Source organism: Aspergillus oryzae, chromosome 2 (genome assembly GCF_000184455.2).
Source record: "Aspergillus oryzae RIB40 DNA, chromosome 2".
NCBI classification, from domain to species: domain Eukaryota; kingdom Fungi; phylum Ascomycota; class Eurotiomycetes; order Eurotiales; family Aspergillaceae; genus Aspergillus; species Aspergillus oryzae.
This window is the reverse complement of record NC_036436.1, coordinates 161,933-188,861: the sequence shown is the minus strand read 5'-3', so window position 1 is coordinate 188,861 and position 26,929 is coordinate 161,933. Positions and strand designations below refer to the sequence as shown.

General features: G+C 47.5%; 8 protein-coding genes across 8 annotated transcripts; 4 read left to right on the top strand and 4 right to left on the bottom strand.

The window, feature by feature from the left end:
• Nucleotides 1-347: 347 nt before the first annotated feature.
• On the bottom strand, nucleotides 348-897 carry AO090001000083 (uncharacterized protein; the record flags this gene model as incomplete). Its single annotated transcript, XM_023234370.1, has 2 exons — nucleotides 348-547; nucleotides 705-897. 2 exons carry the CDS (start codon nucleotides 895-897, stop codon nucleotides 348-350), a joined length of 393 nt encoding a protein of 130 aa, XP_023089503.1.
• A 3,903-nt stretch (nucleotides 898-4,800) lies between these two features.
• Nucleotides 4,801-6,103, top strand: AO090001000080 (uncharacterized protein; the record flags this gene model as incomplete). Its single annotated transcript, XM_023234369.1, has 5 exons — nucleotides 4,801-4,887; nucleotides 4,937-5,176; nucleotides 5,235-5,417; nucleotides 5,460-5,720; nucleotides 5,774-6,103. The coding sequence occupies 5 exons, from the start codon at nucleotides 4,801-4,803 to the stop codon at nucleotides 6,101-6,103; spliced, it is 1,101 nt and encodes a 366-aa protein (XP_023089502.1).
• A 659-nt stretch (nucleotides 6,104-6,762) lies between these two features.
• On the top strand, nucleotides 6,763-8,572 carry AO090001000079 (cytochrome P450; the record flags this gene model as incomplete). The annotated part of the gene is made up of 4 exons (XM_023234368.1): nucleotides 6,763-6,776; nucleotides 6,820-7,146; nucleotides 7,203-8,009; nucleotides 8,119-8,572. The coding sequence occupies 4 exons, from the start codon at nucleotides 6,763-6,765 to the stop codon at nucleotides 8,570-8,572; spliced, it is 1,602 nt and encodes a 533-aa protein (XP_023089501.1).
• Nucleotides 8,573-9,368: 796 nt separating this feature from the next.
• AO090001000078 (uncharacterized protein) lies at nucleotides 9,369-13,352 on the bottom strand (the record flags this gene model as incomplete). The annotated part of the gene is made up of 1 exon (XM_001818586.1): nucleotides 9,369-13,352. One exon carries the CDS (start codon nucleotides 13,350-13,352, stop codon nucleotides 9,369-9,371), a length of 3,984 nt encoding a protein of 1,327 aa, XP_001818638.1.
• Nucleotides 13,353-14,330: 978 nt separating this feature from the next.
• AO090001000077 (uncharacterized protein) lies at nucleotides 14,331-14,871 on the top strand (the record flags this gene model as incomplete). Its single annotated transcript, XM_023234367.1, has 2 exons — nucleotides 14,331-14,565; nucleotides 14,657-14,871. The coding sequence occupies 2 exons, from the start codon at nucleotides 14,331-14,333 to the stop codon at nucleotides 14,869-14,871; spliced, it is 450 nt and encodes a 149-aa protein (XP_023089500.1).
• A 2,411-nt stretch (nucleotides 14,872-17,282) lies between these two features.
• AO090001000075 (S1/P1 nuclease) lies at nucleotides 17,283-18,245 on the bottom strand (the record flags this gene model as incomplete). The annotated part of the gene is made up of 3 exons (XM_001818584.3): nucleotides 17,283-17,741; nucleotides 17,792-17,857; nucleotides 17,907-18,245. The coding sequence occupies 3 exons, from the start codon at nucleotides 18,243-18,245 to the stop codon at nucleotides 17,283-17,285; spliced, it is 864 nt and encodes a 287-aa protein (XP_001818636.1).
• A 930-nt stretch (nucleotides 18,246-19,175) lies between these two features.
• AO090001000074 (uncharacterized protein) lies at nucleotides 19,176-20,938 on the bottom strand (the record flags this gene model as incomplete). The annotated part of the gene is made up of 4 exons (XM_023234366.1): nucleotides 19,176-19,792; nucleotides 19,933-20,329; nucleotides 20,679-20,762; nucleotides 20,921-20,938. The coding sequence occupies 4 exons, from the start codon at nucleotides 20,936-20,938 to the stop codon at nucleotides 19,176-19,178; spliced, it is 1,116 nt and encodes a 371-aa protein (XP_023089499.1).
• Nucleotides 20,939-23,031: 2,093 nt separating this feature from the next.
• AO090001000073 (phospholipase) lies at nucleotides 23,032-23,949 on the top strand (the record flags this gene model as incomplete). The annotated part of the gene is made up of 2 exons (XM_023234365.1): nucleotides 23,032-23,696; nucleotides 23,868-23,949. The coding sequence occupies 2 exons, from the start codon at nucleotides 23,032-23,034 to the stop codon at nucleotides 23,947-23,949; spliced, it is 747 nt and encodes a 248-aa protein (XP_023089498.1).
• Between the last annotated feature and the right edge of the window lie 2,980 nt (nucleotides 23,950-26,929).

Sequence of the window (26,929 nt, the reverse complement as noted above, 5' to 3'; positions counted from 1 at the left end):
TACTTGGTCTATATTTATTCATTAAGTCATTCATTCTACGAGTGTAGATTTATTTTATTTTATTTTAGTTTTAGTTTATTGATTGCCCTTCCGTGTGGAAGGGTTACATATGTATCCCCATGGGAACGCGCAAATATATATCTTTAGATCTCTCTCGATTCATTGCCACATTATTCACATACAACTCTATGAATCGTGTGCTTAATTCACTTAAAGCAAAAATACACCGTTTATCAGCAGAGAGGATCGCCGCTCACTCTACATTCGTGGTTATTATGCAAGGTAGTTTTCCGATATACATACTGCCAAAGTTGCATTGAGCTTTCCTAGCGATGTAATCTAATATTTCAATTTCCACACCTCGGACCTAGGACAATCCGTGTACACCTAGATGCTGGAAGAAGACTGTCACCGCCCAACCGTAGTAAGACATATCCATTTACCGAGTCGCGCATCACTCCCCCACCGGACATCGCCCGTGTATCGTTACTCGCGGTGGTGAAATGCGATGAACTTAGAGCTGGATGGTGAGACAGTTCAGGAGTCCCTGCAGGTATGAAGTTAGGTTCCGTATCACAAACCAAGATAAAGGAAATCACTCACTCCATTGGCCTCGCAGCAGGCGGCCTGGTTGTTGCAGTTGGCAAGAAGAGCTAATATGGGATTATAGATGAACATAAAAATTATCAAGATTCAAAACTTACGAAGACACAGGGCCGGCAGGATGCCGAGGTTCAGGCCTTGGGTGAGACCGGTGCAGCACTTCAGTTCTTGGTTAGGGCTGCACTTGCCAGAGTCACCAGAGTCGCCAGAGTTGCCACCATCACAGCTGTCACAGGGAGCAGCGGTGACGGCAGTAGCGAAAGCCACAAGGGCGATAACGGAGCGGAATTGCATTTTGATAGATGACGACTTCGACGTGGAAGAGGACGAGAAGTGTAGAAGTGTGTTGTTCTTTGAGAAGGAAGACGAAGCGGAAAAGGAAGCTGTGTGTCTGATGAAGAAGACAATGGATTCAGTAGGATCACAGGGAGTATTTATAGCTGCTCTGATTCAGAGGGATGCTCGTGGTATTTCATTTGCATTCTGCCTGACTTGATGCATTCCGCCTGCTTGAGCCAACGTATTGCTATTCCAGGTGCCGGTTCCTCACCCTCGGGCACAAAAGTACGATAGGTGGCCAAACTGTTGCAGGGAAACATGCCACTCAGTGAGGCCTAGAACTGGGTGGGTCAGCGCATTGGATGCCTCTGGTTGGCAGATCACTCGAACACCCCGGACGGGTGTTTTACTTCCATCCAGGACTTGCATGAGCTAAACGCCAGATCGTGCTGTTGCATTGGCTCGATGCATGTTTGGCACCTGCTTCTCCCGTCCATCTGGGGGGAGTCAGTCCCGCCCGCGTGTGGGCCAATTCCCACCATGCATCTCGCCCCCGGAGGCAACCAAAACTGCAAAAAGTGGACTCAGGGGCTATCTGCATGCATCGAACTTCTTGAGGAACTTCAGGCTGGAAACAAAATATTCCGCATCCATCTTATCTTGAGTCTTGTGAAGAGAATCCGATCAAGTTACAGAGTCTGTCGGATCTCATGGCTCATGTTTCTTGCACACCGTATGCATAATCTCCAAGCAAATCCATCGTTGAAGGATCTTCCGTATCCCATTGTCGGCTAAAGTTGCGCTTCCCGACTGGGATGTCATCATTAATTACTAATTTATGCATTGAAAACAGGGAATTGTGTCTTAAGGCAATACACTATAGTACGAAAACGCTTCAAGGATTGACAATCCGTTGGGTTTAGTTTTGCAACCTGCATGTAGCCGTCCTGATGATCTGGAGGTGCTCCAGCGGCACTGAAGCCACGAACAGCAGGCTGGTCACCCAGTTCGACGTATAGGATCGACAGTATATACACTAATGCGGAAGTGCTAAGCGTGAACTAGTTGAGGTCCACTCTTCGGAGATTGGTGAGATTCTTCCTAGGGGCAGTTCATACCGCCGGCCCTTATCAGAGCAATTGAACAACAAGCCCAGGTGAGCTTTTTCTCTCTGTAATGCAGCCTGTGGAAATAGGTTCAATTTAGAAATCAAACTGTGGCCAGTGCTTTCTGAGTCTCGCACAACCTCACCGTGATTCTTGCCATGCCAAGATGCTTATCAACCGGGAAACCCTGCATGTAATATAACTTTCAAGCGCCAGGAAGCTCCACATATGCGGAGATAGCTCCAATTGACCTTGTTTTGTCACCTGGACAGATGGGGACAGATATATTTAGCGAGCCAATGAAGTCATACTGAGTCAAACAATTCGATAGCGTACAATTGAGCTGACTTCGGGGTTTGATATTTTCACGGATGAAGAGGATCTTCATCGATCGTCCCTCGAATCAGACACATTTATGGGGAGATCGCACCGGAAAGAATACGAAGGTGAACATCGCAGATCGAACTGCTTATTGGGTCACGCCGTTTATGCCGCCCGATTATAATGTGCCCTGCGTACGTTGGTAATTTGGAGTAACATCCATAGCCTTAAGATAGAACACCTTGATTTCATTCCAGTGCGCTTCACCAACAGAACTTTGAAATCGGTCGCGATAGGTTGTAAGGAACAGCCACAAGCAGCCACAGGATTGCCTCGTATAGAAAAAGTAGTGAGGCTATTAAGTCGGCTTGACCCGAAAGATGAACCACTTGGATCCCTGTGTTCATTGACGCACGTATCTGCCTAGGCGTAGGTCGCTATTTGGATCGTGTATTGTACCAGTTCATGGGTAATGGTTTGTTTGCTCTTGCTCCTGGGCTTACCAGGAAATAAAGATCTGCATTGCTTGTCTCAAGTTACCAGCGCGAATGTCGTACGGAATGTGTCTCCCCGAAGTAATCACAGCAAGATCTGCATCGGCGTGCTGACCACCATCCATAAATGTAGCTTTATATTCAGGAAAAGTCATATCATAGGTATTTAATTGGCACGACAGGAATATTGAGCATGATCACCGCTACCCCAGTGCAATAGCCCATACTATTACATCCTGGGAACAACCCTAGCACTGTGGTAGTGCCAATGCTTATTACCAAGCCTTTTCATGTCTCGATGTTTTTAGCCGATATGTGGTGCGATGTGCTCACCGCAGTGTCTATCACTGTATATGTGGATAGTCCTGAGCTGCACGAGAAAAGGGATGAGGCACCGTTTTTAATAGTGCATATTAAAATGATGGAAGAGGCAGTCTAATTACGTGACCCCTGAGACTGGAGACTGATTGTATCCTTCTATCCTTTCTTTTGATCCGTCTCTCTCTTTCTTCTGATTTCCATTTCTGGGAGTGTCTCATTCCCCATGGTGTCTTTCGTTCAGAAGACTAGTTCAATTACTCTTCCTGCAGAGAGTCTCACTCGATGACAACGTAGATTACTGGATGAAAGTCTCCATCCCGTATTCGTCTGATCATTTCCTCGGGTCTTACGCACTAGCCAAGCAACACGAGTCCCTAGCGCGCGTTTTCCATCAAGCCACACACTTCTGTAGTACGGCAAAACAAAGTGGACTATTACGGGAGTTAATGTATGTCAGCAGTAGAACAGGGCTTTCAAGGCAATCGCTAAGTTCTATCTGATCCGTATCTAGACCTAGCAATTTGCGGATGCATCAAAAGAATACATACAGGCCATAATACCGGAGTATGAGTGAGATCTCGGAGCCATTGTTTTGAATTATGATTTTGCGTGTACTTAGATCAGATATGATATACGACCCATGCAAATACTCGCCGTATTCAATAATTCGTGATTATGAAAGGCTGCGAGGGTGGCGCATCTCCGTAGATCCGATTTGGCTGCCCGAGAATTACTTCCACTACTCCGTACTGAATGAAGTGGTCGATCTTGACCGCAACTCCAATTGCACCCTCTGCTTCAAGACGTCTGGTTTGCCTAGACCCTCATAGACCTCTACCGTAACAGCCATCTGCGCCATGCTTTCGGATAACCGCATCAATTCACACTAATGGAACGAGTACGTACTCCGTACTCTATTCTATTCTCAACAGCAGAAAGCGGGCCGCAACCAGTGGTTGTTGTCATTGGGGATTGCCTGAAATAAACGCACGTTTAAGGAGTAAAATCGGATTGGATACCTCAGTATAGTATCTAGTTGTCGAGTCTCCGATAAGTCAGATGTGGGTCGATATTATCTTAGTTTAGGAAGTATACCCTGCGGTGTAGCAGATGTTTCTGGAATAATTCCTGGTTCAAGTGATTATGAAGATACTGAACCGGGAAAACCAGAGACAGACAACCATGAACCGATTTTCTGGATACAGTTGCAGATGTCCATGAAACGAGCAGTCGCTATACTACCTGTATCTTTATGAGAAATAAACATCATATTAGTCTCTATGCAGAGTCCAGATTGCAAAATTAACATGTGGCGGACAATGGATCCAGGGAAACCCCTCGGCGGGATGCCTACAATATACTCCTACCACAGGCAGGATTCTGAACTGATAGCCTCCAATCTGGTTAAATATGCACTACGATGGTTCACCTTTCGAAAATGTTGGAATAGTGCCAAGGTTCAACGGCCTGAACCAGGCTACACTGTGCCAAAGTGTCCATCTGTGACGTAACCATATAATTCTTGCTCATGCTTTTTATAAAAGCATCTCGGGGGGTTCATGAAGTAAGGAATTATGAACCTGTGAAGAGGCACCTGAGCTACTACAGAGCCGTATAGTGGTGAGATCCATCACGACCTGAAAGCAAAACCTCCTTCCTCGTCCATTTTCCTCAGTATGATACCTCAAATGAAGAAGCAGCACGTTCTTCTGACAGGCGCGAATGGCTTTGCGGCATCTCATATTTTGTCTAATTTACTTGAGGTGACATGTCGCTTTGCCTCGGAGAGACGTCCCATCTGACTGTTAACAGCGTGGATATGCCGTCACTGCAACTGTCCGGTCACAGGAGAAAGCAGCAGCCATTATCAGATCACACCCATCTTGGGAGGGTAGAGTAAAGTTTGTAATAGTTCCTGACTTTACCAAAAGCCAGCCATTCGATGAAGTATTTAAGAGTGCGGAAGTACCTTTCGCCTTCGTGATTCACACAGCGTCACCGGTCACGCTCCAAGCGGAGGACATGCAGAAGCTTGTAATTGAGACTGCTGTAGTGGGGTGAGAAATGGAATACTTTCATCTGCAAAGTATCTGGATAACTATTAACATAGTTAAGTGTCACTAAGATCCTCGGAAGTGCTCACCGACATGGTGGAATGGACCTGAAGCGGTTCGTCCTTCTGGGTAGTGCTGTTATAGTCTTGAATTCATTTGAGGATCCCGCGCGACCAGGACCTCCATACACAGAAGAGGAGTGGAACCCTGTGAGGATATGGCATCGACAATTTCCGGCAGTGAGCAGCGGCTAATGAATGCGGAAGATCACTGCACAGCAGGCACTTGAGTGTGGCGATGGCGTCTTAGGATATATGGTCTCTAAGGTGCAGGCGGAAAGAGCAGCTTGGGAGTTTATGAAAATGAACTCCCCTGCGTTTGAGCTCACATTGATGAACCCACACATCATCACAGGACCAATGATTCATCCGATCTCGGGGATGAGCTCTATCAATGCAACGAACTATTTTGTGATTGCGAAGTTTATCGACAGCGTCCACAAAGATGAGCTCAAGGATATGCGCTTTCCATTTTACCACTTCGTATGTGTCCACTTAATCATGCGTTTGTGATCAGAAGCGCTGATGATACTTAGGTGGATGTCCGTGACGTTGCCAGAAGCCATGTAGATGCTTTGACGAACCCTGCAGCAGCTGGTCGACGAGTTTATCTTATTTCCGAACTCACGACACCCCAACTGGTACTCAATATTATTCGGAAACATTTTCCGTCCCTCAGAGAAAGAGTACCGGAAGGCAATCCTGCACAAACTCTGCCTGATGGGGTCCATCCAACTGGATGGGATACGCGCATTAGCCAGGACATCTTGGCCAAGGGAGCTGTCGACGGGCAATGGGGCTATATTAGTCTTGAGAAAAGTGTTCTTGATACGGTTCAGTTTATGATTGATAACAATCTAATATAAATGCATCCCTGGAAGTTACGGCATGTTGGTTTGGTCATAGTGCTTCTCGGTAGGTTGTCCTATGCCTCTAATTTGTACTTAACAGAATACCATACAGTCTACAGGTTGTTGGCCTGTGGTACAATGACTAACTAGTACCAAGCAGGGGTTCCAGTGTTCTAGATGCATGTCCCTTATGAAGTGTAATATCATTTTTGCTTCTAGTTGCCCACATCGATTTCATGAAGGTAGCAGAACGACCTAAATTTTCAATCTCCGATAACAGTTCCCATAAAGCTCATTACAACGTTGGCTATAGGGCCCCTGTTTCCACCATGAGCTCATAAGAAAGTCCTGGGGGGAGATTGCGATATTTTCACGTCATAGAGCCATTCCACCAACATGAAGTTACAAGAGAACTATTGCACGGTTAGGTCACTGGTACGCATGCACAAGCTCATGTACATTCTGTCGCTATGTTTCGTGCGGGGAGACACACTCTCACGCATGTACTTTTCTAGACATTACAACCTGCTCACCCCCAGAGTACTAGTGCTATTCCTGTCCTTGGAGCCGCCCTTGCAGCAGCTTTGCAGTTATCCGCTGTATCCTTGAGCTGTTATTGTGACGCATGACTGATCGGAGGACAACTGCAAACGAGAATTTGCTGTCGTACTGCTATGGACGGCGACTCGTCAGAAAACCTCCTGGCAGCCTCTCTATCTTCACGTCTAGAGTTGCCCCTCATGTTGCTCGACCTGTACCTCGTTAAATGTTTTTTTGTGCCCTCATATTCCTATCCTTACCCTCGGTCTGCTGCTGGTGTACTACGTCACGGGATATCTTAAGCGGTGGCATCTCCGTGATATTCCAGGACCTTTTATCGCTGGCTTCAGCAGGATCTGGCTTATTGTACAGGTCCGTCAGGGGTATCGCTCCCTGGTCGTTCACGATTTACACAGACGGTACGGCAAGATAGTCCGCCTGGCTCCGAACCATATCTCTATTGCAGACGAGTCAGCCATTCAAGCCATATATGGACATGGCAATGGATTCCTCGAGACGTGAATCCACTACAAGCTACACTTTCCTTGCTGCCAATCTGACGGAACTTTCGCAGCGACTTTTACAATGCATTTCTTAACGTTGATTGGAGCATCTTCACAACGCGTAGTCGTGCCGAACACACTCGCAAGCGCAAGATCGTTTCTCACGCGTTCAGCGCGAGGTCTTTAGCTCAGGTCGAACAGCACGCGCACAACAATATGGAGCATCTGGTCAGACAGTGGCGGAAGATGATTGATTCAGAAGAAGGCCTAGATGATCCGTATGCAGTGATTGATGCACGTGTTTGGTGCAATTATTTAACCTTTGATATCATCGGTGATTTGGCATTTGGTGCACCGTTTGGAATGTTGGAGAGGGAGAATGCTACCGTGTCTATGCGGAAAGCGCCAGAGAATCCAGAAGTCACCCTGGATGCTGTGGAAGTTCTTAATCATCGTGGTGATGTCTCTGCTGCTTTTGGGATTTGCCCGGATCTTATTCCCTACGCCAAGTGGTTGCCTGATCCCTTCTTCCGCCAAGGCGCGGAGGCTATCGCCAATCTGGCTGGTGTAGCCGGAGCGGCAGTCGATAGGCGTCTAAAGATGGATACGTCAATGACGGAGAAACGTGGGGATCTTCTCGCGCTTTTGATCGACGCGGAAGACCAAGCTGGTGCAAAACTGGGTCATCGTGAGCTCACTGGCGAGGCAGTGACCCTGATAGCAGCTGGATCCGATACCAGTTCCAGCACGTTATGTGCTCTGTTGTATTGGGTCTCATCCACCCCACGCGTATTGTGGAAGCTACAGAACGTTTTGGATGAAGTTATTCCTGTTGACATCGAGGTTCCATATCTGGCAATGGTGAAGAAAATCACTTAGTAAGTCCAAGCCGCTTTCTTTTGGCCTATGTTGTTTCCTATCTTCAGTCTTAGACCATATCTTCTTCAGATGAGACAACTGCACATATGATTATTGCTAACTGCCCAGTCTCCAATGGGTTATCTGGGAGGCGCTGCGCATCCACAGCACCTTTGGCCAAGGCCTTCCACGCGAGGTTCCTCCCGAGAGAGGACCCGTCGAGATATGCGGCCATACTTTCTATCCGGGTGACGTTCTCTCTGTCCCGGGATACACTATGCACCACTCAGCGGATATTTGGGGTATTGATGTGGAAGACTTCGTTCCAGAACGTTGGGACCCACGTCGCCTCACCCAGAGACAGAAGGACTCGTTCATTCCTTTCAGTGAAGGTCCTCGAGCTTGCATTGGTCGCAACCTGGCTGAGATGGAATTGTTTGTCGGTTGCGCAACATTATTCCGTTTGTTTGAATTTCGCGTGGAGGGACAAGGGCCATTGAAAGTTCGGGAAAGATGGCTCCGTAAGCCTGTCAGTTTGCAGGTTGGCATAAGGCGCAGGTACCTTGACGCACGCTCAAGTTAACCTCGAGAGTGATCTGCGTCATATGGTACGGAGTTGGGGAGAAATTGCTCTGTGATTACAGGCTACGAAGTCTCTCAAGTATGACGATGACCATCCGAAATATTCGTATGAAATTGATATAGAGCATCGAGGTTTGACTACGTTATCATGCAAAATCAAGATTGGAACTTATGACTTTTCTTGGGATCTAGCAGTAGGTGGTAACACTCAATAAGATAGTATCTGTGAAAAGCAGATTGACTAGAATGAGATATAGGTACATCGCTCCTGTTCGAGAGTACGAAACATAGGAATATAAACCGCCTGCGCTGACGTTGCCGAACTACATATTGGCGCTTGCTTTTTCACCGGATATCGATCTGCATGTCCTGGTCATTGCACGCATGATTTAGTGGTATAATATCATGAATACAGAAAGGTCCTCCGGCTCGGTGGACCTATACAAGTTGGCCCATATAGCGAAGTTAGAAGCGTCAAAGATGGGTTCATCGCCTAGAATATTCTGACCAAAGGATTTGGTTGTAGAAGTAACGAAGCTCTCTGACAGCCCGTATCAAGTAAAGGTTACCGTGTACTGAAGGCTGGCTATCCACCTTGGTCATTAGAGAACACCGAATTATTCAGATATTGATCAACCTCTAGATACAAGACGATGAGGTAGTGCTCAGGCTCACCTACACCGTGTCCCCAGGTCTCTTGGACCTACGTCCAATGACTGTTGCTGACATCACAAGTTACCCAATGTTTCTTAAAATTATAGTATCCGGCGTTCTTCATCCCCAAAGTACAGAAGGCATCAGAACATGTGGATATTCTGGGAGGGGTGGTACATCATCGGAAACCGCTGTCTTTCTTCACCCATAGCTTTGACTGCGCCACGGAGGATGGGAGGGACCTTTCGAATGGCATCCTCATGGATCTTTGTCTGTAGATAGCTGGCAAACACCAAGTAAGGAGTGCCAGCTATTGCGGGACGGATGGAATTGAAGAGGAGACCAGCCTCAGTTATAGTTGACTTGGAGATCAGTTCCTTGACTAATTTGGCGGGCAAATCTTTCTCTCTGACGTTCTTGAAGGCTTCCCCCCATCGCTCGTCTACCTTTTCTTCTAATTTCCTCAAAGCTTCATCTGTTTCATGTAGATGTTGCTTACCTTTCAGGGATGAAATTAAGAAGCTGCACATGAGACGCTTCTGCTCTGCCATGTAATCCTGCCAAATGTCGATTAGCCCTGCCTCTGGAATGCCATTTTCAAAGGTAAAGGCATCGGTAGCAATCCGACGGGCATAGAACTCATCGCCAGAACCCAGCTCGAAACGGCACAGGAACCAGTCTGCCCCCTCTACATCTGAGAACCGAGCCAGTACCCACTCGCCAGCAATTGCGCGCAGGTTATCTTCTTGGACAAACTGCACCATCCGGTACAAATGCCTTCGCGTTGGCTCTTCTGATGTTGACCATTCCTCGAGGTCGTCGGCTGCCTTGTCCGAAGTATCTTCCTGGTTGGGCTTAACAGGGCTTGGGTTATCGTTTGCCCCTGGCTGGGTTGACTGGGCGTTCTTTTCTCGACCGGTACCCTTGCGCGTTTTGGATAACTGGCGCTCAATCACCTCTGTTATGTCCAGCTGCTCCTCTAGTATTTCCTTCTCGCACGTAAAGCTGACGAAAACACGGCTGAAGCCTGTACTAATTGTACAGCAACCTTCAATCATTTCCCCATCGACTGCCTGGTGAACTTTGGCACGGAGTGTCAGTGGACTTTCCATCTGGACAACCACGCGTTGGACATCAAAGACCCCACGAACCCCAGCGGATGTCACAATAATTGGATTAGGACACACCATCTTCCGGTCTGGCTTTTGTGAGGGCTCTTTGCCCTCTGCAGCGGGCTGCATGTTTTGATGGTTTTCCTGCTGTTCTTGTTTCGGTTGTTTTAGACGCTTCATAAAATCTTCGAGGCTTTGACGTAGCCCATCCCATTCAACAGGTTCCAATTTCTCCGACGGAGATGATGGGTTGGGGGGATCTTGACTGGCTTCATTTTTTCCTCCATAAGGGTCGTAGAGGATTCCCCTGGGGAGCCTCTTTGACATCGACCGGCCGATTCCCATCACTGACGATGGCACAACCTTCTTCAGTTTCTGGCCCTGTTCCTGGACCGTTTCCCGCAATCTCGCACTGACCTTCTCTACCTGTTCGTCGCGCTGTGCTTGTCGAAGATCTTTGATCCTGGTAGCATTCGCTTTCTCGCGGTTGATATTTGTTTCCAGTTCCTCCCTTATATTTATCATGTCATTCACACAGTCCACCATCGCTTCAAAGGGTGCATTCTTAATACATTCAAAAAGTTGTTGTAATTTTTCCAGGATACGGCATCCTCTGTCTATGCTGGTTGTCGTGTCCATCAGCTCTCGTAGGCGCACCAGCACGGATTTTGTTACTCTGCCACGTTTCAAACGTTCACCCCTGAGGTACTGAGCGATGCTTGCTCGGACCTCCGTTATGGCAGCGTCCGTCTGGTGAAAGGCTTCGATGCTCCGGGGGTACAATGATCGCCCGCGGATGGGACTCCCCAGATACCTACCACTCCAATTAAAGACGGAGACATCGTTAGAGGTCACCACAACTTCGTCAATCAATCGGCAGAGTGCTTTGGGGATGTCTTCGGCGGGAAACACCGGAAACCGCACGCCCAAGATGCCCATGAGAGAATACACCTGGTCGACAGGAACCGTTACGTTCCGTTCGGATGCTATCGCTATGATGCTCCGTGCAGATGAATTCACCGGGTCAGTTCCGTCCCACCAGTTTTGGAGCCGGGATAGTCGTCCAATCTTTCGGACATGCTCCCGGTCGGCCTCAATCGCCGGCTTTAGGTGGGCAACGATATCCCCGAGGACAGAGTTCAGTGCATCAATTCTGGCTGTAACCTTTGACATATCCAGATGGGGACACAATGTTTGTAGAGCACCTCGTCCATCCTCAGCCATCTTCTCCGCGGCCAGGTTAACCATCCGACCGATTTGGCCCCTTGCAGTCGTTTTTTGCAGATTCATAGGTACCTCCAGCCCAATATCGCCCAATTTCGAGATCAATTCCCGAGCCTTTTGAATACCATCTTGTAAATTTACATCTCCCTTCACCTTAGGCGAGGTAGAAGGCCGTCGTAGATATTGTTCGATAAACGGGACCAGATAGTAGTATGGGCCGATGGCATCAACATCCCGACGTAGAGGCTCCCAATTCTCATTAAAGTAATATGTCACTCGGCTCAGGACGAGCTCCTGCAATGTCCAGCCACGGGTGGCCCATTCGATCTTTAGCTTCGTTTTGTTCCATAGCCCTTCGTATGTCTTCACGACACTCGACTGAGCAGAGTCACCGGGCCTCTCCCCGTTTGGCAGGAGGATCTGATTGCACTCTTGGATCCATTCGGTATCCGATCGTGGGGTATCAATATGGACCAGGCAGAAGGCAGCATTCGCATACCATTCTCCCATACGCGCCAAAGCCTCGGTCAATTCGCCTGCGTCGGACTTTTTGATGCAGCAGTTATCCAGCCAAACGTACCGTCGGCCGCCACTCTTGGAGGACCAACACTCGTCAAAAATCCCTTTCGCTTTGTTCACAGTTTGTTGGAGCTTCCGGGCAGATTTGCGATAGTACAGTGCTCGCAGCAGCTTTTCGATCGCGTACACGAGTTCCCGATTGATCCTGAAGAAATCTTTGATCGCAGCACACTCGGACAGCGTTCCTTGTGCCGTATCGTAGTCTTTAGATACTGCATATTGTCTTTGCTCTGCATCCGACAGGAGATGGTCGATCACAGCCTTTAGCTCTCTGGGAAGACTGTTCCTATCCTGCTCGTTAGTATTATGTTGATCGGGATGTGACGATGACTTTCCACCCAGCGATTTCCAATTTGATTTGTAGTAACTGGCCTCCCATGATGCACTGACGTAGTAGTCCAGGACTTGTTGGACTTCTTTAGAAGTCCTTGCATGGTCCCTCTCCGCGGCTTGTACTTGGAAGTATTTCTGTAAGACCACATCCACACTGGGGTTCTCCAGGAAATCCAACCCAGGGACCTTGAGATCCATGGGCTTCCGGCAGGTCGCGATACATTTCTGGAGCCTTTCAAGTGCCTTGTAAGCCTTTTTATCGCTCCTAGCACTGACCGCCTCAATATCGCTTCTGTCCTTGGCCACTTCAATATCTCCCTCGCTCGACTGGCTTTTAAAGTTTGACTTTTTCGCCTTAACCAGATAATCCCAAGTAATCTCGTCGCCTTTCCATGTATGGGACAGAATACAATACTGATCGAGCGGGCCGCAGCTCGTGGTATTCACCAAATCGCCGGTGTCGACATCAATCATACGCAGCGGGGTACTCGGCGCTGGCGCAGGCATGACATGCCATTTCTCGCGGTCGGGGATCTCAGCCGTCTGCCAACGCTGGATCTTGGAGTCATTGAAAATCTCGAAGTCGGAGCCGACCGTCGGGGCGATATAGTGGGCCAGCATCCGATGCAACTTTGCCTGACGATCATCTTTCTCACCCTCCTCGGGGTTGGATTTCAGCTCGCTCATGATATTGTCGAGTTCCTCTTTAGTGAACTCTATTGCCGCTACTGCCTCCTTGTAGAGGGTAAGCCGTTTCACCTCGTCCTCAACCCAGTGAGGGGCCTTGAATTTCGCTTCTGCGTCCTTGTAGAAGGAAAAGCGCCTAGCCTCGTCCGGCATCCCTTGGGGGGGCTTGACGTTGGGGATTTCTGATGCCATTTTAGACGAGCTTAGCCCGTACAGGAAGGTATATCTGGAGAGATCTGGTATCGAATGAACTAGCTGTTGTGCAACAAATGAGATAGGTAAAACGACCAGGGTAGCAGGTTTGGCCTGGCAAATTGATAGAGGACTTGCATTGCATATATACCTTTGGGATAGTGAGTAAGGAGACTCAGAATACTGTTGACCGCCATGCCGGATGTCCCAGTCGATGTGATGGATCAGCAGTTGGAAACCTGCGTTGATACCCAAACCTAGAAAAAGAAAATAGATGGTAGACAAATAGGAATAACGGAAATGACCTAACCTGGTGCATCTGAGGCAACGTATCAGATCGTGGCCAGCGTGGGCTCGGGCCATGTTCCACTTGCAGACCTCGCAATTCGCTATAATCCTTTCCTTTTCGTAACAAATGACATTGATCAGCTCGACATATAAGAAGTCGGCAGTTTCTCTATCGCCTTAGAATTATTCTCACCCGTTTTTCAAAGGACTGAAAGCTTTCTACCTGAGCAGCCATGGCCTCCTATCACCGGGTTCTAGAGGTCTTCGACCGATCAGTCGACGACAAAACCATAGAATGCGACTGGTAAGAGCCGACAACGTTCCTGTCCGTGATAGAATCAATCTAATCGGAGACAGTGACATTCACCCATGGGAGATCACCATCGATGGAGAAACTTGGCCAGGCCGGATCCGGCTGATTGCCTTTGTGGATGTGTTTTTTATCATTTCTTACTCCTCCAACGACCGCTTCATGAAAGGGGTTATTATCTACAGTTTGCCTACCCTGTGACTATCGTTCTCTACGATTTGGTTCTATCTAACCACTAATCTACCTAATAGAAGATGAGATTGCGCTGCGCGAATTGAATAAACTGCTGCCGCCGAATCAGAACCTCCAAGGGAAGGGCGATGCCCCGGCCAGCCAGAAGCCCCAAGAGAAGGGTGGTTCCCCGCCCAGCCAGAGTAGTAATGTTGCAGTCAACGGTACGAAATTACCTTTCATCTTCATCTCTCCTGCAGATAGAGCGGAGTGAACTCATAGACTCGCCAGGTGAGGAACCAGATGGATTCAAGTTCAAGAAAGGCAGCGTCTTCGTTGTCGAAAGCTTAGGCCACGAGATTGGCATGCGAACCACCTTCCCCACGAGCCTTGTCAGGAAATATACTATCGAAATTAATCGACCGGTCAACTGGGCATTGGGTCGTAAGTTACACCATTGCTGTTGCTTCATTCTGTTCTGCATGTCACTCGCTGGCCAACGTGTAAATGATGGATTGATTAACGCCGGAATTAGGGCGTATGAACCGGGGACTCAAACGTCATACCCTGACTCGTATGGTGCAGGATGTCGTTCGATGCGGCCTCATTACCAAGGGCCAATTGGCTGGCCATGTGGTGGGCTCACTGGTAGCAGGTGGCCGCTGGAATGACACGATTTCCAGGAGTATTACGTCCATCGGATCGGGTAGCAGTGCACAACGCCAGGCATTAGCTAACGAAAGGATCTAGGATGGGATCTTTGGACCTCTTACGGAACAGTTTGTAGTGATAGCCTACATAATGCAATGCGAGTATCTATGGAGCCTGCGTACTCTATAGACAGAAATACGTGGCCATGTCAATGAATATAATGCGTCTAATTCACTCAGCTGCCCATCAGCACCTCGATAAACACCGGCGGAATGCGCGCAGTAGGCTGAACCTGGCGAGGCCGGAAAAAGAACAAAGGATCAGATCTATCCAACGATCGGCGTCTCCTGGCTCAGCCAGCCATAATTCTCTACCATTGACTAATGTGCACGTTAAGGTCAGCTGAACATACCCATTGATGTATCCTATAGGAGCCAACTACGGAGTACGAATGTGCAATGCCCCACGAAGCGTCCGCCTAACCTTCACAGAGACAGGCACCGGGGAAAATTATTCCGCGCCCTAGAAGTGGGGCGACTCTGCAGTAGATCGCATATATATTAACCATGAGTGGCCAATTCATATGCTAACACGTCCGCTTTCAGAGCCGAGTCTCCCATTTGTTGCTTGGGCTTATCATCCATGTCTGGCTGCACTTTCGCGCCACGGCATGAGTCAGACAAGCTCTTACCTGTTCCTGCCAGTCTTGGGGAAATCACGGCCGCGAAAAGACTGCAGTAGCTCAAAACCATTTCCACCACTAATATACCTGTGCATAGATAGAATGTGCCCAGGACGAATCAAATAGTAATTCGTAAAGATGATGCTTGTTCTTAGGTGCATCGGACTCCTCACCCGCCGCCTCCATTCGACATCGTAAATCCGATACTTCCGTTGGTGTGCATATGTGTGTCGAATCATTGGCTTTTCATCGGATACCGCTATGGCGCCTCACGTAGGTAGTTGCCTCTTATGATATCTCAGATGCTTCCTACCCTGCAGATGCTTGTGTTGTTGTCCGACCCCCAAGTACAAGGATTGTAGTGGTGTATTTTGGATACCTTGTGGTTGAGCCTTCCGGGGTTGCATAGGAAACCATGCTCCATATGATCACTTAGAGTCCGTTGGACATCAATTATTTGTGTATGACTCGTTAGCCACATGAGCAAGGGAATCGAATTATGTAACATGTACATAGCACCTGAGCAAATCCTTTTCTTTAAATAAAATTCATACAAGCATTTCCCGGGGCAGACAGCATTCGGGAGGATAATTCACAATGAGAGCAAGCAGCTTCCAGTGTCGGTTTATTTTGGTAATACTACTACGTTTCTAGTATGAGTGGAAAATATTTTTAAGAGAGATATATCTTAATATAAAACGTGTTGATGGATCTAGACTCTCTAGCCGCGTAACTCGTCACTTTGAGGGCATTCTCGCAAACGACATTTGTTGAACTGATCATATGCAAGTGGCCTTCAGCTGATAGACTACTCTACTGTGTATGACAAGTACAACCCTTTCCTCACCGACATGCTATCGGTCCGAAAGAGGTAGCTTTCTGGCAAAAGATGATTGCTATGTTCAGTCGAGTGCACCTCCAAGCGGGGCAGCGAAGACTAGCTTTCGTACTGTTACTGTAGGACCTTCATAGATCGAGAATTCCAAAAGTTCGTGGCAGTCGTAGCAGGATGTAAAACAGTGGAATTTCAATAAGACTGCTCAAACTCCTTTGTATTTGTCTGTTGCCTCGATTTTAGTGCGGCTGTAGAAGTTCAACCACGTTAAGTCATAGACCTCATCATCGACTCTATAACTGCCAGGATTATATAAGACTAACATTCTCTATTTTCACTGAGCATTGCAAGGGTACGCATTCACGCTACAAAAGTCTCTATGGTCTCGAAATTGAATCGTATAGTCTTAATTTCAAACAATGAATAGCATCAGGTAAACAGTCGTGAGTACTAAGCACCAGGCAACGGCTCATGGAAACACACCAAAGCCAGTGGATGGTACCGATCAAAGTGATGGATGAAACAAAAGCAGATATATCTGTCCCGAAGAATAGCCTTGGCCAGCAGATCACCAAGGAGTTCAACAAGGGCAAAAATGTCTAACAGGATCATTTGCACAAACATACTCTGTCTATTTACCTGGCTTGAATTCATCACAAATAGTCGATTCATCAACGGTCATTACTGGTCTCTCAAAAATGGGAGAGGAGCACGCCGTCTCTTTCCTAGTACACGGATATTGATTGATTGATCTATTATGATTACTCCGCAGTAGAAAGAAGTGTATATGAGGATATTGGTTCATGTATCTAGTTTGGTTGTTCATGATTTATTCACATATCACTAGTTGAAGCTGCCTAAACAAGCCTGGCGCTGTCATTCTTGAGTGATTATGTTGATGCGTTCAAACAAGATCAATGATCACCAAGAGAAATTGAAGCAGTTTCTTCCCTCAACATATGATAACCTTGTATATATCATATTAAATCTCCATCAAGAGGGCTGACTCGCAATCAGATCCAACCAAGCCGCCAGCCGATACCCAGCCTTCGCGATGAGTTCCTCAAAGACTGGCTGGGACTTGTCGTAGTACTCGCCAGACAGGTCTGTGGAGTTAATATATGCCAGTCCGTCATCCAAAACCGTACTGCAGACGTAGGTATTGGCGTCGGCCGCCCAGATCATTGAGGTCGACACAGGGTCTTTGATATCAATTCCGTCTGTCCATGAGTCCTTCTTAGACGAGTAGGTACCGGTTTTGATGCGCTCAGTAAGAAGGTCAGCATAGGTCTTTGCGACCGACAGACTGTAGCCACCTGCGGCTTCCTCGGGCATGTTGGTGTCCCAGATATGATGGAGATTGGTGGTTTCTCCATCATACGTCACATCAATACCGTTACCACCGGCCTCGAGATTCTCGTCGTGTAAGGGCTGGTGAATATCTCCGATGATCTGCGACATGTTAGGAAATCGGATTAAACCGGTCAAGCAACGTGACGAACATGAACCACGAATTTCAGGGCATTCAACGCCTCCGAGCCATTGGGAGATTCCAAGAGAATATTGGTCTAAGTAGGATGAGCATCCTATATCGTTATAAACTCTAAAGTAACTCACGTAGTTCTGGATCGCGCTGATACTGCACCCAGCGCTACCACAATCCCGATCGTAATCTACTCCACAGCTCTGCGGCGGGTTGTCTTGCGCATCAATAAAATGGTAGGGCTTGGAGAATTCTCCGGCGTCGGTGTACTTGTACGTATCGGCCCATGTGGCGACGTTGGCCAAGTAGGAGGTGGAGTCATCGCCCAGAATATTCTGACAAAAGGATTCGGTTGACGAAGCAACGAAGCTCTGGGCAATGTAGGCAACCGTCTCGTGACCTAAGTTGCCCCAACCATAAGTGAGTTGGGCCAGCGCCAGAGTAGCCGCCGAAATGGGGAGTAAGCGCGGCATGATCGATGAATGGTCTGTATACAACGCTGAAAAATGACACCAAGGTCCTCAATTATGTTTGTGCTGCATGCTATATATAGTCGAGCCCCTTAGCAAATGCCCCTCACATTTGCTCGGGGTTCAGATGTAACTCTGCAATCAAAACGTTGACCAATCAATAATTCACGTTCCGGTCTCCACAACTCTGCATAAACTCGCCCTGAATTTCTTTTCCGTCGGACTTCCGCTATCTTATCTGCCCATATGGTTCTGTCTGAGTCTCGTATTGGTCGGGGTAGGTGGGGGTTCCTGAGATCGCCCTTGCTATCCGAAGGAACGTGCGTTGTTATCTGGTAGATATTGATTCAATTCCCAGACCTGTCGGCATTTCTGCCTTCCCCGGCAGGTTAAGATCCACTGTTGACGGGTCGGCGCGTCTCAGTTTAATCGTCTTGATATTATTATACACGCCTTCCCAGTGGTGGGACTGGATGGTATATTAAACTAGGTCTTCGGTAAAATGAAGCACATGATTGCGATGAGCATTGAATCGTTTTCTACTAGCACGTGCACACCTGATATGCTCGTAGCAGTCCTGAAATATACCAAAGTGCTATGGAAAATAAGTGTTCACAAGGACAATTTAACCGGTTCTTGATTCATTTCTCCAGGCGGGATTAGAGAGACTGATAGTGTCAGAGGCAGGCGAGCGCGCTCAAAGAATCATGGCCTGCCAATGGGCGGCTGGTAGTAACAGATGTGATGGTAAGATCAACGATATGTGGTGAGTAGCCGCGCATCTATTTCGCTATATTCATTCCTGACTGCCCAACAGAATCATTCCAACTACCCCAATAATCTTGCAATAGAAATGAGGTTTTGAAAGGTAACAACTCAAATGAGTAAGGAAAAGTGTAATTCAAGTTCGAGAAATCCCGAATTGTCAGCAAATCAATCCCTCTTAATTTCAATCACTTTAACACTCCTCATCCCCCCAAAGCTCACAGCTACCGAGACAAACCCCAACCCACAGTTGTACCACCATCCAGCCTCATATCCCTTCAACATGGCAGTAGCACTCTCTGCATGATCCATCTGCGAGGTTATTTGCCGTGCAATAAGTGCCGATGTTGCGATGCCCACGCTCTTCCCGACTTGAGCGAGCATGTTAAAAACACCACCAGCTAGCGCCTGCGTCTTGGCTGGAAATGAGTCTGTTATCACTAGTTTTGCGATTGTATAAACGAGGTCTGCGCCCAGTGAGTTCAGAGCCATGGCTTGGAAGACGCCACGCCAATACCCTGGCCCGTCGACGCCGCAGAGGGTTGCTAGCAAGAGTGGTGCGATGCCGCTCAGAAGGCAGCCTGCGGGCACAGCGATTGAGGACTTCAAGTATGGGAATGAAAGACCGATGGCTGCATTCATTAGCAGGCCACAGACCGGGGCCAGCATAAAATATAAGGACGCTGTCAAAGTCGATGTACCCCGGACGTCTTGGAGATACAAGACTGTGAGCTGCTCACTCGCATTGAGGGTTCCCCAGACAAGGAACACAGTAATACAAACAGCTGTAAAGGTTTGGTCCAAAGCGAGTTTGGAATCAGCGCCGGGCGACTAAATCGAACTTGTCGCCGCATCCATAAGGCAAATACAGGTATTAATGCCAATGCTGAGCGGAGGAGGACAATGTAGAGTGGCTGGCGCATACTCTGATCCGCGTCTGATCCGGTAGCGACGGCTAGTTCGTAGAGAAACGCAAGGCAAGCGCTGATGAGTAGAGCGCCAATCCAGTCGACATCCCGGTGGACACGCGTGAGCGATGCCTTCCCCAGCGGACCACCATCTGCACTTTTTAAATTGCCCACAGTGCCAGGGCCAGCACTGCGCTGTTGAGGATCGCGGTAACAAAAAACCCCCAATGCCAGCCAATTGTGTCCGAAAACACGCCGCCCAGCGCGAGGCCCAATCCAAAGCCAACAGCCCGACCACCACCATGGCCGCGAAGGTGATGCTGCGACGGCGCGGGCTGCTATTGGCAGGGAAGACGTGAGCCGTGACGCCGACAGCACTGGCAAGCAGAAAGATGCGGCAAGGCCCACAATCACCTGCAGAGCGATGAGTTGGGTTCCTGTCGCCGATAGTCCAGCGCCAGGGCGCTGGCGGTCTGAAGCAATCCACCAAGCAGACAGGCGCGCCGGCACCCTAACACATCAGCTGCAGCTCCACAAGGGAGCAGCACGCAGCCACAGGCGAGTGCAAATGTTGTGGTTGGTCAAAGCTGGAGTGCCAGAGGAATGTGGAGGTCAGCCGCAATGACTGGAATTCACACAGTGTGCAGCCCGGCAAGCAGATTGCCGATACCGGTGATACAGGTGATGCTGGTGATGATAGCAACCGTTTGGGTCATCGGGACAAGTACTTCGGCCTCCTCCACTCCGTCAAATGAGGGCGTACCTTCCAGCCCTTGATCGATATACGAAGCCGGCTTTGTTGGCGGAGAGGAAGGGGGAGCCATGCTGGTGGAGCCTCTATGAGGATCTAACATGATCGCTTCTCAGTAAAATACGTTCCCCGTTGGTTGGCAGAATCTATTCCGTATACTTCTTGAACACCCGGGCATTTTATGTCTCCTTATTATTAGGAATGTTGGGTCTGTTAGTATATGGACACGTGGCAGGACAATGTCTAGGATAAACGTTTAACATCCCGTTCATTTGATATTGAGGAACTGCAAGCAATAGTCTACCCTTTGTGACAATCCCGCTTCGAAACGTAAGACTATATAAAAGACGCTGCAGATGCGTCTGTCAATGATAGGAGAGAAAACAGAAAAAGGAAAACAGGAGAGTAAAGTAATCATCTTACCTGCACCGGATTTATACAGTGCGTAGCTTGGATATAGAAGTGAGCATATTAATAAGTTTGCAAAGAAACAAATATCAATTGGTCCTACTACTACTTCTATTCCAAATGGGAAGGTGAATCTCATGCTATAAAGTGCTTATTTAATACCACGGGAATCAACATAAGTCTCTTCATTAGGCGGTTTTCGCAGTCTATTTGCATGAAAGAGGAATCATTACTGCTTATTAGTGGGAGGTCAGCAGATTATATGGACCTATACAATCTTTGAACATACCGTTGCCGACATACACGCTAATTGTAGACGAGACCAAGGCGACTCTAGACCATTTCCTATGCTGAGTCTTCTCAGCGTGTTAGGGTGGGAAGTGGCTGTTGGTCATCGTCCGACATGCTGGCTCCAAGAAGCAAGACCATACTTGCGCAGCGGCATTATAAAGGCAACTAGTAAAAAAGCCGATAAGGACAGCAAATGCATAGCACCTACACTTACGGAGTTAAGTTCTACTCTGCCAGAAAGAACGAGAAACACGAGGTGACCATGTTATGGAAGTTTGATGCTCTCTTGGGTGCCACGGAGCACTAGTCATTGGACTCATAAACCCCAATTTCACCTGTCAGGCCTCACTAGATGTGAATCTGATAGTTCTTGCCTTCTCTTGAGCATACTATCCTATCCTGTTAACAAACAAGCGCAAGATAGAGAATATACACCGCAATGCCGTATGCGGCAGTGGATTTCCCCGTTTGCAACACCGCGTTACAGATTTAGCAAACTCGCATCGAGCATGCGTCCTAATGAGACTAATGCTATCACTATCACAAGCCTTGCATGAACTAGCTGTCAATGGAGAGAATGTGTCGCTGTTAAAGTGGATATATCCCCACTGATTAGCCGCCTTTGTAACCTGAGCCGACCAGCAATGACACACTCTCTAAGACTCTTGACCTCATATAGAAGTGACGCCGGGCCAATGCCAAAATTGAAGCTTTTACGAAGACTAACCTCGGATTTTTTCTTGGCAGAGCTTGACCTCGTATTGCGTCAATTGCGACAATTATCGCTTTCCTGGAAAATATCGCATATTGAAGAAGTGGCATGTATTGCTGTTAGTGAGTTTGGATACGTATCAAAATACTCCTAATAACCAGCAACCAAAAGAAAATGTGAGCACTGGTGGAACCGAATTGTGTTATGGCAGGATAGAATTGAGAATGGGTTTCTTCAGCGGGGGATCCTCCGATGATAACCTTCTGAGAGCTATTTTTAGAATCAAGGGTCTTCCAGCTTGACGATCATCTTGGCATACACAAGCACTACAGCTGCACGACGATGGGGCTTTACGAGTCACGAAGGTAACCCAAGATTCTTCACTGAGTCTTGGCATGCGAGCCATGCTCGTACCTGGATCCCTTTTGTCTGGAATTTACTATTATTGGATACGATAATGCCTTGATCCAGGGTCCTTTTAGAACCAATAGGCCACTAAAGCTTACCCGAGGCCAATTTATCCTTCGAAGTGAATATGCTCGGTGCATTTCAGGTTCTGCAGATCCTGAAGCCCTTTACCGTATCCTGAATGGTCTTCTCTTCTTCTCCAATAATACGTCGAGGGCTTTAATTATGTTCGTGTTGAGAACTCGTAAAGAAAGACAAATAGGTTCTTGGCGAGAGGGGATAGAATGCATCACGTCCACAATGCGGCACAGGGAATGTGCCAGACGATACAGCAGAATGGGGGCGGAGCGAGACGTAGTTTACCGAGTACGAAATAGCCTCGTTCAAGGAGACAGTCCATGGCAACCATAAGAGTCATTCGCGAGTATAAAGGGCAGGTCAACTCCTGTCATGTAGCTCTCTACAGAATCATCAACAATCTCCTCTCGCAAGCATCACATCTACTTCTTATTGCCTATTCTGTCCGAGTGCTAGCCACTTATCATCATGAAGAACATCTTCGTTGCCACTTTGGGCCTGTTCGCCGCAGTTTCGTCTGCCTTGCCCTACACAACCCCTGTCAATGACAATCCCATCTCTGCTTTACAAGCACGCGCGACAACATGCTCGGCCAAGGCCACGGATAACCTCATCTTCAAGGTCTCCATGAAGACCTTCCAGAAGGCGCGCAAGGCCAAGAACCCCTCCAAGTGCAACTGGTCATCGGACAACTGCTCCAAGTCACCCGATAAGCCCGATGGATACAACTTCATCCCCAGCTGCCAAAGACACGATTTCGGCTACCGGAACACGAAGAAGCAGAAGCGCTTCACAAAGGCCATGAAGAAGCGCATTGACGACAACTTCAAGAAGGATCTCTACAAGTACTGCAGCCAATTCTCGGGCTGGAGCTCATGGAAGGGAGTGGAGTGCCGTCGCCTTGCGGATGTCTACTATACTGCTGTCCGCCACTTTGGCAAGCGTGATGAAGCGCTTGAGTTTGACCCTGAGGTTGAGTTCGAGAAGCGTGATGAGGTGGCCGATGTCCAGCCTGACGAATTTGATAACTTTGACGGTTCTGAAGTTGACCCTGATATCGAGGGCCAGGTCATTCCCGAAGTTCTTGAAGATGATGGAGTGGATGTGGAGAACCTCGACGATATTGAAAACCTGTAGGTTTTCGGCATTGGCTCTACACTTTGCAAATGGGTCGTCATAATCCATTGGAAGCCGGAGGAGGAGGGAAATCAAGGCATCTTTTGGTTGTCAGTAACTTTGAGTGCCTAGTTTGTGAATTGTTTTTTGAGGTTCTATTTGAATTCTGCTTTTGTTCAATCTTATAGCTTCCTACGTTGTTGTCATTTAAAAATGGACAGGAGTATCTGTGAGATTTTTGACTTGAAATCAGTAGCAGTCAACCAATAAAAGAATAGCAAATGCTTCTACCAATCTTTGGATCTAGTACATAAGTAGACATGTATTCTTTGTCATGATAAAGATAGTCCCATAGCAGCTACTCTAGCCACTACCCGGATTCACATCCAGTTTTATTAACTCTTTGGCGATGCATCTTTCGAGTCAAATCAGATATTGACAGCGTAAGTGTAGAAATCATTGAGACCAGAGAATGTTCCAGTATGATAAATTTAGATCTGTTTTTAGATTGGATGCCAGTGACTTTACAAAGCATATCTATCCGCGTATGATAGAATATGTTTACAGCTACAGGTGTAATGATATATATTCGAGGATTGAGAACCTCTAGAGGAAGGGAGATACATTCTCTCAATCCCCCTCAAAACGCCACTTGCATCAAGATCGCGCCTCAAACACCTTATCCGCAGCACATTATACGACGGTCTCAATCTGGGTTGTCTATGCAGAGATATAGAATCTTTCCTCAAGTCGGGAACGCCGGGTGCTTAGTACTGATTACGTGATCAACGGACCAATTAAATTCGCAATGGATCTCTAAAGTGGGTCAATATTTTTATCCTTGCTGACCAAAAACCTGCCGATCCAAACGTGTGTCGTTGAAGAATCCAATCTCTTGCTCGCTTATTAACATTCCGACAAAATGGCTGAACATCCTTCCTTTACTCTTGCTGCTCTTTGTAAGTTCTCAATGGCTATGTGGAATCATCGCAGGTAGTTGCTGATAGTTCGCGACCAAATCTAGTGCCTGTAGGGGGCGTTGCCGGATATCTGCGGACGCGCTCAGCACCTTCTTTGATCGCGGGAGTTGGGCTGGGAATTTCCTATGCGTGCTCAGGTAAGTGCCCTTGAAGGAGTGTGCATGCGAAATAGTAAGGTTTAAGATATAAGCTGACCGCATCATCAGGCTATCTGATCAAGCAAAATAAGGACTATGGCACCGAACTTGCCGTGGGAAACAGTCTAGTCCTGCTGGGCGCTGGTGTCTCCCGGACCATCAAGACTAGGGCGAAGTCGCCTATACCTATGGCCCTTGGTGCTACTGGCCTATTGGCGTCCTATTACTACCAGAAAAAGGTCCGGGAATTTAGGTACGGGGTCTAAATCATGGCATATTCCTGACCGACGCTGCAAGAACTGGTGATCCGTTACTTTGAGTTTGAAGGTCGAGTCGGAGCAACAACCACGAATGTGGGCTCCCTTTGTATATCTAATTGAAATTTAATTCACGCTACTCTTGGCAAGCCAGCTCGTTTGAACGGGTACTGAAATCTAACCACGGTCTAAATCCCGTATACTATATGGAGTTGGGGCACAAGGATATCAATATTCGTCCTGTATAGAAGCTACAAAGCGGAAATCCCACCAAGTTTCCAATCTGCTGTAAGGGGAAATGAAAATCCTTCAAGACCCTGACCTTACACGGCTACTTCTGCACCGATTAATTGTGGACCCCCCAGAAATGATCCCGCTTATTCAGCGGCGAGACCGATAAACTGCTACAGATGCTTGAAAACCTGCAAAACTCCCTTGGGTGTCTCGGTGAAGATATTTTATATTCTTGTTATGGGACTTGCCGTTTGGCACCAGATCAATTCATATTACGGCTGATGGTTAGGGCAAGAATCGGAATCATATCTCGAGGTCCTATTCCCGGACCCGACTACGTGGAGCATCCAAGAGCGTCATATCTACCCAGTCTGTAGATGAATTGGCGACCGTTGACGCTGAAGTATAAATACATAACTATAGACTCATCTACAAACATATGCATAGTTCCGAAGCTACCGAGTTCCCATTGAGTGATTTAACCTAACTAGACAGCTTCATGAATATAGAATGTCGGCAGGTGCGACTACAATATACGACTACACCTCGTGTACCCTTTGCTGAAAATACGCAAATCGGTCTGTACAGAAGATCAGTGCGAGAGCTTGCTTAGGCCATGAGAGTCTACTTCGATTCGTTCTAGAAAGCCCCCAACTCTGTGACTTGAACATGACGACTATTACTATCGGATAGGCTTTCGGATCCTTAGAAAGCTATACCACCGTTTAGTACATATACACAGAGAGATTTCGCTATTCTCCAGATACGTATCGGCGTCAACACTCTACTTCAATTTACTGAAGCCCTAGGGGCCTGGGAAAACAAAGACAAGAAAGTAAGATTAAACGTAATTCAAGGCTCTCGAATTTATTAGTGGTATCAAGATTTCATATAACTTGGCACATTCTCTTATCGCACGGACACATTTTCAATGTAAGCCACCCATCCTATTAATACGGTCTTCAGACTTCATGACCTGCTTTGCGCTTTGCTGGCTACTGATGACTTGTCTTGCCACAGATATATCATATATAAATACAATCCTGGAATCCTGATAGACAAACAGCTAGGCCTGTTCCTGAACACAGTGAAGAGGGTTAGATGTGCAAAGAATTAACTGTGATAGACGATTGTTGAAGACTCCAGTCAACAAAGGGCGATATCTTTGCCTCAGGCATCTGGTTGGGGGCACGGAATGCTCTTTATTTGCATAAGTGATCATCTTGCGCCCGACGGTCTATAAACATCTTGCATTAATATCCATCCTTTGCCACAAAATATACGCTCAGCCTTGCTTGAGCTCGCCTGAAGCATGAAATAGGTTTACCGAATTGTGTAAGGACAATCTCACCAAGATAGCATACTCTTAATTCAGTTTGTATTAAGATTACGCGTGACACCCATTGGAAATTAGACAGAGTCGGGCGTTAGTCCGGGTTAGTGAACAAAAAGCCGTAATTAATAGTAGTTATATTGTCCTTCTTTGATTCTTACAGCTTTTGTTCTCATTCGTCGGAAGGAGTCACCTAAAATAATTTCAAGGACTTGGTACCGATATGAAGAACTAATATGTACCATTCATGCCCTAAAGAAGAAGCGCCCGAAACGAAAAATAACAGAACAAAGACCTCTAGGAGCAGGG